At 49.7% G+C, this 17,562-nt stretch overlaps 6 protein-coding genes across 6 annotated transcripts; 4 read left to right on the top strand and 2 right to left on the bottom strand.

Annotated features, from left to right (window-relative positions):
* Positions 1–631: 631 nt before the first annotated feature.
* N7487_001176 (uncharacterized protein) lies at positions 632–1,004 on the top strand (the record flags this gene model as incomplete). The annotated part of the gene is made up of 2 exons (XM_056868924.1): positions 632–712; positions 744–1,004. The coding sequence occupies 2 exons, from the start codon at positions 632–634 to the stop codon at positions 1,002–1,004; spliced, it is 342 nt and encodes a 113-aa protein (XP_056733708.1).
* A 202-nt stretch (positions 1,005–1,206) lies between these two features.
* N7487_001175 (putative GABA permease) lies at positions 1,207–3,109 on the top strand (the record flags this gene model as incomplete). The annotated part of the gene is made up of 6 exons (XM_056868923.1): positions 1,207–1,323; positions 1,380–1,450; positions 1,506–1,762; positions 1,814–2,215; positions 2,275–2,600; positions 2,669–3,109. The coding sequence occupies 6 exons, from the start codon at positions 1,207–1,209 to the stop codon at positions 3,107–3,109; spliced, it is 1,614 nt and encodes a 537-aa protein (XP_056733707.1).
* A 1,882-nt stretch (positions 3,110–4,991) lies between these two features.
* N7487_001174 (FAD binding domain protein) lies at positions 4,992–7,266 on the top strand. The gene is made up of 3 exons (XM_056868922.1): positions 4,992–5,021; positions 5,087–7,011; positions 7,069–7,266. The coding sequence occupies exons 1-3, from the start codon at positions 5,018–5,020 to the stop codon at positions 7,078–7,080; spliced, it is 1,941 nt and encodes a 646-aa protein (XP_056733706.1). The 5' UTR covers positions 4,992–5,017; the 3' UTR covers positions 7,081–7,266.
* A 519-nt stretch (positions 7,267–7,785) lies between these two features.
* Positions 7,786–9,604, top strand: N7487_001173 (uncharacterized protein; the record flags this gene model as incomplete). Its single annotated transcript, XM_056868921.1, has 2 exons — positions 7,786–7,973; positions 8,029–9,604. 2 exons carry the CDS (start codon positions 7,786–7,788, stop codon positions 9,602–9,604), a joined length of 1,764 nt encoding a protein of 587 aa, XP_056733705.1.
* Positions 9,605–9,889: 285 nt separating this feature from the next.
* N7487_001172 (bifunctional urea carboxylase/allophanate hydrolase) lies at positions 9,890–15,307 on the bottom strand (the record flags this gene model as incomplete). Its single annotated transcript, XM_056868920.1, has 1 exon — positions 9,890–15,307. The coding sequence occupies one exon, from the start codon at positions 15,305–15,307 to the stop codon at positions 9,890–9,892; it is 5,418 nt and encodes a 1,805-aa protein (XP_056733704.1).
* Positions 15,308–16,584: 1,277 nt separating this feature from the next.
* Positions 16,585–17,187, bottom strand: N7487_001171 (uncharacterized protein; the record flags this gene model as incomplete). The annotated part of the gene is made up of 1 exon (XM_056868919.1): positions 16,585–17,187. The coding sequence occupies one exon, from the start codon at positions 17,185–17,187 to the stop codon at positions 16,585–16,587; it is 603 nt and encodes a 200-aa protein (XP_056733703.1).
* Positions 17,188–17,562: the final 375 nt, after the last annotated feature.

Below are 17,562 nucleotides of genomic sequence, written 5' to 3'. Positions count from 1 at the left end.
GGGTTTATCCCTTTCTTCCATTGGAGGGTATAAATGGTGGCAATTATTGTTTTTCGGTGTAAGTTTAGGCCATCTGGTTGGAATGGTGGTTTGCCTTCTCTCCCTCACGTCGAACTTCGAGGTAGTACGGCTAACTCCGTACTGTGAGCACACTTCGTTAGGGCACGGCGGCCCGCTGTAGGGTCGTCGATCAGCGTGCGCCCCTTCAGAATTAGACTGTGGGAGGTTGCCATCCGATAGGCTGTATAGTTTGCTCTTTGGTAAATAAAGCGAGGGGTTTATGCATCCACCCGCTATTTGGTTCATAGGCATGGAGTGTGGCGGAATTGTCTGGGGGATAAGCATCGAGTGGATGGGCGACAGGGATTAATAGAGTTAGAGAGAGGATTAGCGCGAGTGATGCATCAAAAATGTATCGGGTAGTGGTGCCGTGTTTGTTCAAGGGGCTAGGCTTGTTGATCTTTCATACTTTGTGTTGTCTATCATTTCGATGCGTAGTTGGAATAGAGAAACAACCCACCATCAATATACAACTGCGATACAATAGAAGGATTTAAAGTATCATTACAACCCCGATAGTCAGTCCAGACTTCAATATCTCCTAGGTCAAACAGACGCTAAACGGAGTTAAATGGACAACACGCCCCTGTCATGCAAGGTCGCAATAGCCCATTCCGGGCAAGAGACAAGGGATAGCAAACCCCAAAAATCAGTGTCAACAGTCCCATTCCCAATTGGATTAGATGCAGCACCCTCGAGCAAAGAAAGATGTATCATTCAGCACTCGGATCGCTGCCTGGGTGTTCCGAGGAGGTGTTCTCTCCCACATGGCGCGTGTGAATTTTTCCCAAGCCATGCCTTGCTCCCACGTCAATACCACGCCTCAATCCCGGCAATTCAGTGGTCGTCATGATTCCAGTCCTTTGGGTTTTCTCCTGATACTTGCTTCTTCTGGCTACGGCCATTCTTTTGTTAGTTTCATTAGAGGGTGCTTTGTTCGCTAGGCGCTTTTATACTTCGCATCCTAGATCCTTCGGGGCGTTGAGTTGCCAGGAGACATAGGCTTTTGTTTTTATTCTCGCAATTCCCTACTTTCTTGCGGGGAATTTTATTGTCCTATCTTCGATATATATTTATTTGGGTGGTTCAGTCACGCACGCGATTATGACGGTGTTAAACAGGTCCAGACCTGATTCGCAGCAGACGATGACTGGCCTTGACGACGAGGAGTATGCGCAGAAAGGCCTTGTTGAGCCTCGTTATATGGGCACGCTGGCAGATCGGCGTGATATGAATGCTCTTGGTCGAGTACAGGTTTTACGAGTAAGTTCCTCTGCTCTTATTATTCCGGTCGCGTTTGCCTCGCTAATGTCAGGAAGAGAAACTTCCGGTTTATCTCTATTGTTGGATTTGGATGCACTTTGATCTGCACATGGGAGGTTATTTTGACGTGCGTGCTAGTCCCTGCATATGGTCATTATGCAGACCACTGATTCCATTAATAGATTGCTGGCGGCTGGCTTGACCGACGGTGGCACAGCGGGCTTGATATGGGGGTTCATCGGTGTCTCGATCGGGTTTACCCTTGTCTATGCCAGCATTGCTGAGATGGCCTCGATGTATGTGACTGACAGTTTGCTGCTCCCGATCAGAGCACCGCTAATCAATCGGCAAATAGGGCCCCCCACTGCCGGTGGGCAGTATCATTGGGTGTCGGAGTTCGCACCAAAGAGAGGACAGAAGTATCTCAGCTATATCACAGGTAACATAGCTAGTCCCTGTGTAACTCTCATTAGCTAACATATCATCTCAGGATGGCTTTCTGCAATGGGGTGGCAATGCGCCATTGTATCTATCGCCTACCTCGCCGGCACAATCATTCAAGGCCTGATCGTCTTGAACCAGCCAGACTATAACTTCCAACGATGGCATGGAACCATGCTAGTAATTGCCATCTCGACATTCTCAATCTTGTTCAACACCTTCCTAGCCAAGAATCTTCCCTTTGTGGAAGGGCTGATCTTGATCATTCATATTGTTGGCGTGTTCGCCATCATTATCCCGTTGTGGGTACTTGCACCACGCAACAATGCCCACGCAGTCTTCACCACGTTCAATAATGGGGGCGGCTGGGATAATCCTGGGACAGCCACATTGGTCGGCTTATCTACTACTATAACATCCATGCTTGGCTATGATTGCTCGGTTCATATGTGTAAGAATGAACTTTATGAACGACCTCAGACTTGGTATATCGTGCTGACATTCAACAAGCTGAGGAAATCAAAGACGCATCAGAGACACTCCCAAAGGCAATGATGACCTCTGTCGCCGTCAATGGGGTGTTGGGATTCACCATGCTGGTCACACTGTGCTTCACACTGGGCGAGGTCGACGCAATCCTAGATACCCCGACAAGGTTCCCGTTTATCCAGATCTTCTACAATACCACGGGCAGCCTCGCCGCGACAAACGCCATGACAGCCGTGCTAGTGGTGACGCTGACTGCCAGCACAATTACCGAAGTCGCGACGGCATCGCGTCAGCTCTGGTCGTTTGCCCGGGACGAGGGGCTACCCTTTTCGTCCTTTTTCGCATATGTAAGCCATGTCTTCTTCCTGTTCTGACCCCTATTTAGACCTTAGCTATATTAACATGTAACTGCCAGGTCACACCAGGCTGGAACATCCCCCTGAACTCCGTAATGGTGTCTCTAGTCGTTACAATCCTACTATCAATGATCAACATCGGGTCGGAGGTCGCTCTGAACGCTGTCATTTCACTCACCATCACATCCCTGTTGTCTGCGTATATCATCTCAATCGGATGCGTATTCCTAAAACGGGTTCGGGGCGAGCCGCTCCCACACCATCGGTGGTCACTCGGGAAATTTGGCATGGCGGTGAATTTTGGGGCGTTGGCGTTCCTCTGTCCACTTTATATTTTTGCATTCTTTCCCCTAACGACGGAAGTTACGGTTGAGACGATGAACTGGAGCGTGGCGATGTATGTTGGCATCGTTGGATCTGCGACGATTTATTATTTGGTTCGGGGGAGACATCACTTTATTCCGCCTGTGACTTTGGTTCATCGGGATGAAAATAGTTAAGATTGCGTTTGTTTGGGTTAGAGGGTTTGTCTTCTTTTTTTTTCATGTTATTATTTTTCCGTCTATGTTTGGATGCTGGAGGGATTGTTTATTTGACGATGTGATGACGTGACATACTCCGTATATAGGTACGGTCTTGGGATTCCGCTGTTATTATAACCTTGAGTATCATTATTTCATTCGTCCTGTTCACACAGACCGGCCTACGTTGTGCAATAATGACGTGGCGCCCACCCCTATTTGTGATGATAAATACTCGATTTAGATGTCTTGGAGGCTTAAGCGCAAGGGCTCGGCCATTTTGCTAGTCATCGGCATTAAAATTAAGTTATCAGATGGAACTTAGCATTAGCTCTTCCAGGCTTTCACAATACAAGCACTTCACGACCCCCAGGACTACCAAGTTGTATGCAAGTCCCAGCTTTCTTGCCCGACCAGTCAGTAACGAAGAACATAGTGGATCAATGCAGCGACACTGGTACATAGAATAGGGATGTAGTGACACACTAAAAGTCGTGGAGATGAGTTACGTGTAGAGTTAGCTCGCGATATCGGCAGGGAGTGGTTTCAGGCTATGGGCTATTATTGAATCAGTGACTAGCTCGTCAGTGACTATTCTAGGCTGAAAGCTAGAAAAGTCTGTATTTTTTACTATTTTTCTAGAACATCCTAGCTCATTTCAGTAATGACCCACTGATTGATCTTGGCCTGGAATCCCCACTTTGGACCGGATGGTTGGGAAATTGAGTTACCGAGGGTTAGGGGCATGTAAGCTAGGAGACCTGTGATGGGCCAACGTGATACAGAAGGCCAAGTCCGGTTGGCCGGAAAGTGGGGGATTCTATAGAGATCCATTTTGTATTTTGCAAGAATGGGGCTTAAGGCTTGGGGTCAGGGGAGTTGTATGGAGTTGTATTGCAATATAAACGTAAACCCCCTTTCCGGGATTGCCCCGTTAGGTAGAACAGCTTACATGTGGAGATGAATGTGAAAGTGATGTATGTAACAAGCTGGTTATCAGATGGGATTGATTACTTAAAGGGGCGGACAAATCCGCCGCTTGCTATCTGATTGATCTGATAACCGAGGTAATCTGTATGGTATTGTCATATTACGTACATTACACGTGTTCCCATTCAACATTTTCTGTCGGCCCACCTCGGAACATCCTTTTTTTTTCCAATTGCAATTTAAATTATCCCTGTAGAACCCCCTGTGAACGTAAGTTATAGATTATAGGATGATATGATAATATTTTAAATTGCAGTCGTCTGACATATCACCATATTATGGTCATTTCGAGTCCGGTCAACTGCCGACCGGGACTCTCCTCGGGTATGTACTCAACGCCACCGAATACGCGTAATGTACAAGTTCATCTTCATATGCACCGTCGATCTGGATGGATACGATGACCCCAAATGGAGCCAAAGCCATATCCAGTAGTTGAGTCCTTATTAATGCTGACGGCCAAGATAAATTTTGGTCAATATTTCAGATATTCAATATATTCCTTTTTCTTCGATGTGTCTTATATGTAAAATATCAATGCCGGAACCAACCGTGTAACATACCCGGTGACGGAGAATGTGGCAAATCTGATAAATCCCTGTTCTGTTTCCGATCTTCAACGCTGTGAGACCTGTATTTCTCATTCCCATACCGTCATTTTCACTTTCCCGATCCTCTGTACGGAACTATTGTCCCGACCATTCTTCGGGTCCACGCTCTCCTCCCTCATCCCACTCTCCTCTTTTCATGCTCTATTCATAGAAAGTGAAAAAAAGGGGGGTTTCACTAAGTCTCTTAATCTCCATTACGTCTCGACTCATATACCCCGGTCTTCCCCCGTTGCGCCGATTCTTGCGTAACTTTTCGGTGACTCCCAACTCTCCTCGAAATTTCCTCATGGGTATGCGGATGACACTCAACCCCAATCTAATCGTCGAGACTCACATTCTAATTATATCGAATTAGTTCACGCCGTTCAATCCATCATGCCGTCGGCGACTTATGCTTCAACGGGGACCCGACCCCGCAGAGGCACTTATCAAGAAATCCCGGTGTCCTCGACCTCCCACCCAGATAACCCAATTCCGGAAGAGCCTCGAGGTGTGCGTTCGCTCTCAGTAACCGACACCAGTTTCCACGTCATCTCCTCAGGTTCCTCCCAGGGCACTATATCAAGCGGCTCAACTTCTCCCGATACCCCTCTGACACCAACCACCGAGGCTCAATCGGAGGAAGAAAATGTAGAGGAAAAGGTCGACGGTGGTCGGCAACGTCGACGAGCATCAACTGTCCTCATTTCACAGAACGCGGACGATATGCGAAGGGTATTGGAGAATGTGGGCACAGCAGGTACTCAGAAGCTTCAATCCCTCTGCTGTGGTGGGGGTTGTTGCCGGGGACAGGCATTGCGCCCTGTAGATGGGCCAATCTCAGGCTTCAATTCCATCGTTGGACCTGTCGGCAACAAGGCCTTTGATAGCCTCAAGCTAAACCTCGATCTCCTCACTATGGACAGTGAGCTTTCCAACATCACCCCGCTGCCAAAGAAGACTGTTTCGTTCAAGTCGATTCCCGCATCGGCGGTCGAGATGACCTTTGGACCCGCAGATCACCCTCCAGAATTCGTGCAGCCGCACCCACCTTACCAGGTCTACCGCGCGCCTCTATACCACGCCCGTGAGTTGACAGGACCCGGCGCCGAGAAGCGTACCTACCATTTTGATATCGATGTCACCGACTACCCCGCCGAAAGTGGGATGGTTGATTTCGTAGTCGGTGGCGCAATTGGCGTGTGCCCCAAGAACAAGGACTCTGAAGTCGAAGAGGTCCTCAACCTCCTAGGTGTACCAAAGTCCATGCGCGACAAGAAAATTCTCATGCGCACAACCAATGGTCGCTGGCCAACAATCTGGGGTGACGACAAGCCCCGGGAACTCATCACTACCCGTCGCGAAGTCCTAAGCTGGTGCTCCGACATCCAAAGTTATGCCCCAACTAAGCCACTCTTCCGCCTCCTTGCCGAGTACACAAGCGAGCCAAACGAGAAGAAAATCCTCGAATACCTCTCCTCGGCCCAAGGCCAAGGCGCTTTCTGCGACCTACGCACAAGCTCCTTTGTCTCCCTCACCCAACTCTTAACCGCCTTCTCCAGCTCCCAACCACCCCTCGACCACCTCCTCTCTGTCCTAAACACCCTCATGCCCCGCTTCTACTCCCTCTCTCAAGATCCCCAGATCTCCTGCCAATACAAAGGTAGCGAATGCCGACGCCTAATTGAAGTCGCTGTCACAGTCGCCGAATCCGAGGACTGGCGCGGTGGGTCACGCACAGGCGTAGGATCAGGGTACCTAGAGTCCCTCGCGCAGCGAGCGATTGCCGGCGAAGCCTCCGGCGAGAAGCCCGATCTCCACGTACCCATGTTCCGAGGTCTGATGGCGAACCCGCTCGCGACGCGCTTTGCCTCAGATGGCCCGATGCTGCTCATCGGTGCGGGAGTTGGCATCGCGCCTTTCCGCGGCTTTGTGCAGCGCCGTCTCCAGTCGGCGAACTGCGCTAACAAAGTCTGGGTCTTGCAGGGTGTCCGTGACTCGCTGCTTGATGAGCTTTACTCGGGAGAGTGGGGCGTGCATGAGGATAAGGTGCGCACAGTTGTGCAGAGCCGTAAAGGCGAGAGTCGCTATGTGCAGGAAGAGGTGAGGCACCAGGCTGATCTAGTCTGGTTTGTCATCAACTCACTTGACGGTCGTGTCTTTGTTTGTGGTTCGGGTAAGGGTATGGGTGAGGGTGTTGAGGCTGCTCTTATTGAGGTTGCTATGGCCAAGGGTAATCTCAATGCTCAAGAGGCCGATATGTTCTGGCAGCGGAAGAAGGAGGCTGGACAGTATATTGCTGTAAGTCTTGATGTGTTTTGATGTTTTGTGGGCTATGCTAACCTTTTTTTTCCCCAGGAAACTTGGTGATCACTTCAATTCTGGGTGGTTATCTTGATGCATTGTGCCTTGATGGCTCAGTACTCATTGCAATCATGTGCAAAAGACATTATTCGTCCTTCATCTATACATATTTTGTCTCATCTTGCCTGCATCTGCAAAAGCTCTGCGGTTGTTATTTCTTTTGCTTCGAGCTCATGGCTAGACACACTCGACCAGGTCGTCGACTGGCCTTCCATCGTTTTGCTCTTTGTCTGATTCATGTTTTTTAGCGGGAGGTTATCTGTTTTCTCTTGGTTTTTTTTTCTACTTTTGCATTTTTTCTTGGTATCCCAGTTTTTGTTCGGGTTTATAGGTTGTGATCTTTCTTCCGGTTTTAGTTGAATATGCATAAATCAATATTTGTTTCAATCTGTTTCTTCGTCTTGACAAATTCTTTACACTTCATCCTGGTATTGCCACGATCTCTTTGCTGCTTAATCTTGATGTCTACTTCAGGGTGAATACATCATTGTGAATGTAGTGCTCGAACAAAAACCATATGCAGTCACGTGCAACTCATCTTCCAAATGGGACGCGAGTCAATGCACTGGGTAATTCCTGGAATCTCGTCAACGTCTCACGCAATGAGCTACCTATATTGTCGCCCGACCGATTTCGACCCAACTAGATGAGTAGATAATATCATATCCAAGATATTTGTACTCAAGGAAGAACATAGTTAATTTGCATCAAATGTCCCCGGCGGGAGTGGAGCATCGGACGCGACCATGCGATCGCTGCCGTCATCGCAAGTCGCGATGTATACGGGAGCCCGAGAAAGATAACTGCACCTTTTGTAACTTGAATGGTCTTGAATGCACATTTCTTCATGGTCCACGACCGCGGAAAAGGAGGAAGTCGCCGAGCACAACAGAAACCAAGTACGTTTTAGAAATGCAATATCCGGGATCACTTTTAGCTAACCCGCAAGCAAAGGGTAAAAAGACACCGCAGCTCTCTAACACCATCTACTGTTGGATCTGTCGAAGAACAGGCCATAGTCGATCCAATCAATTCACGACTAGATGGTACATTAGGTCTAGAGCTTCATCTGCATTCCGAGTATATTGGCCCTGCCAGCTATCATGAACCTGAACTTCTTAATCTGCGGCCATCAGCTGTGTCGCTCTCTGGCCATGAAAGGTGTTATCCGCGGCGTGTGAATCAATCCACTGCATTCATGACCTACCCTGACAAGGATTCAGCTTCTGAGATGCAACGCATCACCGACCTAGATCGCATCGAGGAATCCATACGTCCTCTGGGACCAACCTTGGTAAACTTATATTTTCGCATCATGCACCGTACATTTCCAATCCTGGACCAGGGCGTGTTTCTGGAGAAATATGCCCGGTCCTACCGCGAGTTCTCACCACCATTACTCGCTGCCGTTTACCTTGTCGCGCTAGATTGGAAGCTCTTTGATCGAACTCTCGCTACTGCATCTCGGACACCAGATGCCGAAGCTCTAGAGGACCTAGCAATGCGAGCCATGGCCGACGATCTGAAACGGCCCAAGCTCTCCACATTACAGGCCGGTCTGTTGTTATTGCAAAGAATGAGGTCTTCCCATAGCACTCTTCCGGCTCAACTACTATCACTCGGGCAGACTTTGGGAATTCATATCGACTGTACGGGTTGGAAAATCCCAGAATGGGAGAAAGGTCTACGACGACGTTTAGCTTGGGCGCTATACATGCAGGACAAGTGGGGCGTTCTTGTGCATGGGCGACCATCTCTCATTCCTGCTCAGATTGATGAAGACGAAGGGACGAGTGACTGGGATGTTGGCCCGTGTACACTTAATGACTTTCCAGAAGATGCGACTGAGGAGAATGGGGACGGAGGTGTGGACGGAGCCGCGGGTCGGGCGGCATTCCTGCAATCTATTGAATTGACCAAGATCTTCAGTCGCATCGTGTCCACATTTTGCTCCATCGGCGCAACCAAAAAAGGCGGACTACTTGAGCGGATTGGACCGTCAGGTGCGATGAGTCTGGCAAAGCCCCTAGCGATGGAGTTGCGCGAATGGCATGCGGCACTACCCGCCAGCCTCCAACTAGAATCCACACCCTCATTGCGGCTCTCGACGAACGGCGCTTTGCATCTCTCGCATATGGCAACAGAGCTGACCATCCATCGCGCGCTACTGCGTGTTCTGACTCCAGATAGCGCACCATCTCTTCGTTCGGCGATTCGAACCGCTGCTCGCGCCCGGCTAACGTCGGCAATGAACTTGATTGAATCTTTTCAACCCGAACATATCCAATCGTTTTGGGGCTTTGCAGCAGCATCCCAAGTGGCTTTAGTTGGTGCCTTTGCTGGTCTTTTGTGGGCAACGAGTCCTCAAGTGGATGAAGCAGCGGGTTACGTCGAACAACTTGAAAAGCTTCGCTGGGTCCTGCAGGTACGAGCATCCGCTGCTCCATTTGCTCGCGAGGCACTTCGCATGCTTCATGAAGAGGTCGGCGATTTGGCTGCTGTAAAAGCAGCCACATTCAGAGACTCATAGATCTCGTGTACTCTTGTCAATCCACTGGTCTATGAGAAACGTTGCCTACAGCACTTCCCCCAATGGGGTTTTTATCAACGAAATAACGAAACGCGTTATCTGGACATATTTCATGGCGTTGCTCCTTTTGTATGTACATATGGCCTCACCTATTGAATAATAGCAACATCGTTACTGGGCCCCAAGATGTTTCCCTCTGCGACCAGCAACCTCACACATTTCCCACTGACTGGTGCACAAATCTTGACCTCCATTTTGTTGGACTCTATCCAGATCTAAATATAATTAGCTCGATGCTTGGCTATTGACGTCGACATCTATTGTACTCACCAGAGGGTCTCCTGCTTGGACCTCATCCCCCTCCTCGATAGCGCAACGGAAGCATCTCCCAGGTAAAAGTGCCTTCACCCGCTCTCCGATCATAGGTTCGTCGCTTTCCCGTCCCAGGCCTGGCCGCATTGTGATCGGATCGTATGGCTTGAGCAGATCGTCGAAGAAGTCTGCTTCATGCATTGCCTTCGATCGTCGCTCCCGAACAGCAGTGATATCTTCCTCCTCCTCTGCCAGCCATTTCTCATATTCATTGAGGTCTAGCTCGGCGTCAGAGATTTTGATAAGATCACTGGAGGTTCCATCGGCCTCTGCTGCTGAAAGTTGTTCTTCGGTGACAGGGTAGAAACGAATCTGGTCCAAGAGTGAGAACATCCACGGGGCCTTCTCGCCCAGTCCGGGCTTGTGGAACTCATCCCAAATAGGGACTGTACGACCAACAAGCTGATACCCGCCAGGCGAGTCGGTTGCATAGATGCATAGGTATTGGCCAGCAATACCGACAGCGCCACGAGGTGTGAACGATCGGGAGGGGTTATACTTCGTTCCGAAGAGTCGATGGCGGGGATCTAGTGGCACAGCACAGGGGGACCCTTGGTACACATCACCAAGGCCTAACACTAGGAATGTGCCTTCATAGAGATTGCTCTCTACCCGATCGGGACTGTCAAGTCCATTCAGTTTCTGCAAGAACTCAATGTTGCTAGGTAGGTACGGTGCTGTGGAACGAATGGTCGAAGTATAGCGGGCAATGGCTTTGCGGCTCCTCTCATCGTTGAAAACAAGAGGCATATGCACGATACGCGAGGGTAGTCGGGCAGGAAGCTCTGTTCCAAGAGAAATCTCATGCGCAACCAGCGCATCAAGGACTTGAACTAGTGGGAAGTTTGCTTCCATGCGAATATGGAGGCTTCGGACGCCTGATGTGAGCTCCTCGACGCCTGGAATTGGATAAATTCGGTGCATCTCAATGAAGTTCATGATGTGAAATGTTTGCCGTAGCGTGAAGTTATCTTCATTGCCGAAATCGAGCAACAAGGCTCGATCACCTGCTTGACAGCATCGGATGAAGCGGCCAGCTTCGGATATCTCCTTCACGATCGGACTAGAGGCAGCAGGAGAACTTGCCTGTCTCAAGTCACCACTGGTCAGCGGGCTGAGAGTGGCGATCGAATGCTCGAGGGCCTTCGCAAGTGCCCGCGCGTCATCAAGAGAAATAGGATGCAACCGAAGGCGATCGCCTGGCCGCATCTGACCAATCTTCCACATCTCGGCTTCTGCGACTGTGGCAAACGCGACAAATCCTCCCAGGCTTGGTCCATCTGCTGTCAGAACAATTGCCTCGTCACCTGTGAAGCTCACATTCCCGATTGAATAAGGACTGTCATGAATGTTGGAGGGATGCAGGCCAGCATCACCACCGGTTTGCCGTGCCCACTCTGGACGGGGCCCGGTGAGACGGACTCCGAGTCGATTGCTGTTGTAGTGGACAGTCCATTCGCCATTGAAAAGCTCCTGAAGCCCATCTTGTGTGAAATAAGTCGGACTACCGTGTGGTCCAGGGATAGCGCCAACGACCCATTCTCGGTTCTCAGGTATCGGCAGGGAAAGAATTGGCGATTTGAGCAATGTAAGTTCCTCTTCTATAACAGTTGCTAATGGGAGAAGATCACCAATGCGGAGGCTGCGTCCATTGTGCCCTCCAAGGTGACCGGTCGCAAATGTTGAGCGGCTGCTCAAGACTTCAGGGACCTGAATACCACCTTGGACGGCAAGATAAACTCGGGAGCCATTGGTGGCTGTGCCAATCGAGAGTTTCTGTCCAGCTCGAATGCTGATGGCCATGCAGGGCTCCTGTTCTTTCCCATCAACAGATATAGGGGAATCAGCACCAACGACAGCAACAATGGTTGGGGAATGAAAGAGCAGCGTCGGGCCTTGGATCGAGCACTCGAGTCCCGCAGCATGGTCATCATTGCCGACTATTTTGTTGGCGAGACGAAAGGAGTAGGAATCCATTGGGCCGGAGGGCGGCACACCGATATGCCAAAGGCCTTGACGGCCAGGGAAGTCCTGTACAGCCGTGTCGGACCCAGCATCAATGACCTCGATAACTTGGGCTTCGTATGGGAAAGTATTGAGCGATCCTGTCGTGAATTCTCCGGAGTTGAACATATCCCAGGCAACAATTTGCTGTAAATATCTCAGATTCGTTTCCACGCCAGTAATTACTGTCTTTCCCAGTGCATCTGAGAGCTTTCGAAGAACTTCAGCACGGTCATCACCGTGTGCGATGATCTTTGCGACCATTGGATCAAAAGATGACGACAGCTCCTGGCCTGAACTGACCCAAGTGTCAACGCGGACACCAGATGGAAAGTCGACATTCAAAAGCTTCCCAGGAGAAGGTCGAAATTCTTGAAGGGGGCTTTCGGCATAAACACGAACTTCTATTGCTGCACCCGAGACTGGAATCTCATTTATCTGCTGGGGGAAAAGAGTGGTGCAATCATCCATAGCAATGCGCATCATACATTCGACAAGATCAAGGCCTGTTACAGCCTCGGTCACTGGGTGCTCGACCTGGAGACGTGTATTCATCTCCAAAAAGTAGAATTTCTCGCTATCGATGTCGAAGATGAATTCAACGGTACCTACGTTGCGATATTGCAAGGAAGCAACCAAAGCAGCAGCAGCGCGGCGCATGTCAGCTCGAACCTCGACTCGGACAAATCCAGCAGGGGATTCTTCGACGACTTTCTGGTTTCGACGCTGCAGCGAACAGTCACGCTCACCAGCACAGATGACTCTGCCAGTGCCATCACCGAGCACCTGGACCTCAATATGTCTAGCTCGGTCGATGAAATGCTCGATGAAAACCCCGTCATCGCCAAAGTTTGCCTGTCCCAGTCGACGAACACCATCAAACGCCTCTCGGAGTGAATCAATATCAGCACACCGCTGAAGGCCAATTCCACCCCCACCAGCGGTGCTTTTCACCATCACTGGATAGCCTATTTTCTCTGCTTCTGCCAGTGCATCTTCGACACTGGTGACTAAACCATCGCTTCCGGGAACAACAGGAATGCCGGCGGTAATTGCGATGTCACGAGCATGATGCTTGAGGCCCAAATCACGCATTTGTTTCGGAGTTGGACCAATCCATACTAGACCTGCAGCCTCCACGGCGGCGGCAAAGTCGGCATTCTCTGAAAGAAATCCATATCCAGGAATGACAGCATCGGCATCGGCTTTGATAGCCATATCCAGGATCTGCTTGCCATTCAGATATGTATCAGATACTGTGTTTCCCGCCAGCGGAAGCGCAACATCTGCAGCGGTAACGTGTGGTGAGCGAGCATCTGCACTTGAATAGATAGCCACGGACGAGATCTTCATCTCACGCAAGGTCCGAATGATGCGCAGTGCGATTTCTCCGCGGTTAGCAACCAGAACCGTCCTAATACGCTTCTCACCGATGCTTGTTGCAGGTGTGGTAGATGCAGCGCGTGACGATTCGGTGGTGGAAGTGTTGAGTGACTGGGTGTACCCTCGCCATCCGCCGAAATTGGTGACATCTTTTGCATTCTCGAGGCCAACAGACTCGCAGATAAACCCGTGAACCCACCGGCCGTCTTGCAACTCAACCGATCCAATGCCTAAGGGCGGTGCGACAGTACCGAGGAAGCTGCCCATCTGGTCGAGTGGCATGTTCCAAACCTCCACTTCGATTGATTCTCCACTATCAATGACCCTTTTTAGACCAGGTTTTGATACTGGTCCTGTTGTATGCAGTGCAAATAACTGGTAACACGGGGCTGTGGTTGTAGCAGTGAGGAAGGTTGCGCCCCGTGAGACCAAATCCTTGTTCAGAGGGAAGCCAGAAAGATGGGCACCAACTACCGCCAACTGCATGAAATTGGGGGTGACAGTAAGCCCAGAGTTTTGGCCAGAGAAAAGCTCTTGATATTCCACACCCGTCGCTCCTAACAAGCGCGGGGCATCAGACATCCAGCGCTGGGCGAGCTCCAACAACCGTGTCTCTTCCCATGCCCCTCCTATCAGTGTGATACCGAAAGGAAGACCGTCTCCTCTCCAGCCAGCAGGAATTGCCAAAGCAGACCAATCCAGAAAATTCACGAAGTTGGTATATGTGCCCAGTTGACTGTTTGCCACGACCGGCTCATCCTTGAGATCTTGCATCGAAGGGAATGTGGGAGCCGTGGGCACTAGTAGCGCGTCGTATTTCCCGAAGATTGTCTCAATCTCAGAGGATAGATCCCGTCGATGGTACTCGCACGCGAAGAAATCTGCAGCAGAGAATTTCTCGGCTTTCAAGATGATACTCCGAACAACCGGGTCCATGGCCTCGGCTGGAACTGAGCGAATGAACTTCTCGATAGCAGCATATCGTTCGGCAACCCATGGGCCTTCATACAGGAGACTGGCAAGAGAGAAGAGGGGTGTAAAGTCAACGGGCTCTAGCTTCCACCCCAGCTGTTGGGTTTTGGTCAATGCATCCTGGTATGCTGCAGCCTGCTCGGTCCGGCCAAACCACTCAGGGTTGGAGCATATAGCCAATGTGGGCTGTGAGGGCAAGGCTCCTCGAGGAGACTTGTGAGTCGCACAGCTGGCACGATCTCTCGAGTATGCGTCTTGAACATCATACCCCTCGGCTAGTTGCAGGACCAGTTCGGCATCTTCCAGAGTCAGGGCAAAGATAGAGACACAATCAAGTGAGCGGCATGCTGGTACTACACCATGTGCACTCAAAGCGCCCCGTGTGGGCTTGAGTCCAACGAGATTATTGAACCCTGCAGGTATACGACCTGACCCTGCTGTATCTGTACCAAGGGAGAAAGGAACCAGTCCCTGAGCGACTACCACGCTGCTTCCCGAGCTACTACCACCGCTGACTCGATTTGGATCGAAGGAATTGGCAACGGCTCCATACGGTGAACGCGTACCGACAAGACCGGTGGCAAACTGGTCAAGGTTGGTCTTGCCAATGAGGATAGCTCCCTGTGATTTCAACCGTTGCACAACTGTTGAATCGGTGGTGACAGGCTCGGTGCCAAATGACGGGCATGCGGCCGTTGTGCAGAACCCAGCGGCGTCGATATTATCCTTAGCGGCAAACGGCACGCCGAATAGTGGAAGATGTTCCCCCTGGGATCGAAGTGCTGTTATATCCTCCCATTGTGTAATGATTTGTTCAGGCGTTGCCAATGAGATCCATGCATTTGATGTGTTTGGTTGTGCTCGTTCGAGCAGGGACAAAATGTGAGTTGGCTCCGAAACAGTCTTTTGTAGTTCACGCCATTGAGAAACTGTTAGAGGCTGGTCCTCACTTCCAGTGGAATATGAAGTCATTGAGAAGCTTTATACAATCTTGACATGCTGTTAGTCAAAGTAAGGATAACCCAGAATTCAGGTGTACACTAACCGGCGAGATAGAGTGAAGTATAGTTAGTTTTATTAATCTCACCATCATGGATAAAGAGTCTAGTTATATACCTACACATGTTCTCCTGTATGACTATTCACCATCCCCTTTTTTCCGATGTCTATCTACGCCCGTCATTGAAATTGCAAATGAGGGTGGGCCGCGTTATCTGTTCCGAGAGCCAAGAGCGCCCACAAGGTTGGCCGTCGCGCGCCGTCGCGCGCCGTCGCCGCTAACAATTTACATGTCAGTCTACCCCGGGCTTATGGACGCCTGTTAAACGGCTCAGGATTTCTTCTCCGGTACGAATTCCCCCGATTAGTGTATATGATTGTCGGGGTATCCTCATGGTTCCTATAGTGTCTAATGTTGTAGAAGAACCTACGCCAAGACCACTGCTTGGACTGTGGGTAATGGATAAGGCCGATATAGGTGAAGTTTTAAAAATCAATGGGTAGATAATTCCCCGTTCTCTTTTTACCTCTATATAAGTATGTATTTCAGATACTTAGATTGGTGCTGTTAAGATGTATCCCCATTCGAAAAAAAAAAAAAAAAAAAAAAAAAAAAAAGGGCTCAACACTTACTATAGCTATACCTCTATACCTCCTATAGCGCCCTTCATACGAATACACTCTTTCTAATACTTCTCGTTCGTATTGAATCACCAAAAGTTAGTGAATTGTAGCTTTGCTATGGATAATTTGGGTGCCTTGATTGCCCGAATACTCTATCAACACGGGGTGATGGAGAAGCTCAGCCTATTCACGGGTTTCAAGAATACTCGGCCGCTTATGCGGCCTTGTCATCTGCTTTTATGTGTACGGAAAGACAGTTTTTAAAAAAAAAAACATACTTTGTGCAAGACACATCTTCTCAGGTAAGGTTCGAAGTTCACCGTTGGAAACTCGGAACAATCAAAGTGCCACAATCATTTATTTATACGATAGTATTAGCCTGTACATCACTCTAAAGGGGTAGTTGTGAATAATATGTCCATTCATGCACCATTCCACTAAATAAGAACAAGAAGCACTGTCTTTGCGACTATCGAATCACATCTACCCAAAAAGGCTAGAACGGAAAGCAAACATGACATGAGAATGCAGCCGACTGTGTGCTTGGGGTATCTTATCAGAACACTCTTCAGTCAATTTTCAGGTAAAATAAAAATGATGGATGCAAAGGCCGAACAAGCAAAGCGCTAGAGCATAGCAGCAATGGCCACTACAGCAGCTGCCCCCATTGGCGCAGCAGTAACCATGGCGGCTCCTCCATTGGGGCTTTGAGTTGCCTGGGTGGCAGTAAATAAAGATGTCCCCGCTGTGACTTGGATTCCGTAGGATGTGTAGGACTTCGTTGGCAGGTTCTTGGTGGAGGTGGAGGTGGATGTAGAATACGAAACACCTGCAGTGGTGCCGGTGGCCTTCGCGCTAAACGAACAGGAAGGAGACTCGGTGGCCTTGGCGAAAGTGCAGTCAAAGTTTTGGGTTCCAGTCACAGCGTTGACTGTTCCTGATCCCGACACGGTATAAACACCTGTGAGACTGTAGGTTTTGGGGCCCTGGATCATGGTCCAGGGCGTAGCAATTTCGCAATCAGACTTGGGCGCATCGCTTAGGCATCCAATTCGGTAGGTAGTGGCAACAGCATTTATTCCAGCGACACTGGCAGCCGTGCTGGTCCAGTGGTGGAGGTGGGCTTTATGAGCCCATTGCATTCCACCGCCGAAATAGTTGATTCTGGTTGATTCTTCCGCAGTGACGAGGGCAGCTAGTGCCGTTGAGAGAAACACAGTGATACGCATTATGTATTTCGTTTTTGTGAAAGAGTTAACTGTCAAAGCAACTGATAGAGTAGAGGTTCTGAAATCAAGAAGGAGAAAGTAAAACAAGTGGGAAAGGGTCTTCTTTAAGCCGCATTCCCCCAACTATCAGGGGGCCGGCCCACGCATAAACTTAGCCAAGCAAATGAGCTCATACCCTGCCAGGCTAACAACCTAGGCATGCAGCTAAAGTAAAGCAAGGTCATATCATTGGCTCAGCCATAAAGAGGCGTGCGTAGGGCACCCGATCAGAACCGGATCATCCCCTTTGACATAATTAATAGTGATGGGACCAACTACAGATTCACTGGTCAACCCTCTATTTTATGCGTACCTTTGAACAAAGAGATGAAAACC

Source organism: Penicillium crustosum (assembly GCF_028827405.1).
Source record: "Penicillium crustosum strain IBT 35664 chromosome Unknown utg000001l_segment0_segment0, whole genome shotgun sequence".
NCBI classification, from domain to species: domain Eukaryota; kingdom Fungi; phylum Ascomycota; class Eurotiomycetes; order Eurotiales; family Aspergillaceae; genus Penicillium; species Penicillium crustosum.
Note: the sequence above shows the minus strand (reverse complement) of the source record. Positions and strands in the feature narration are given on the sequence as shown.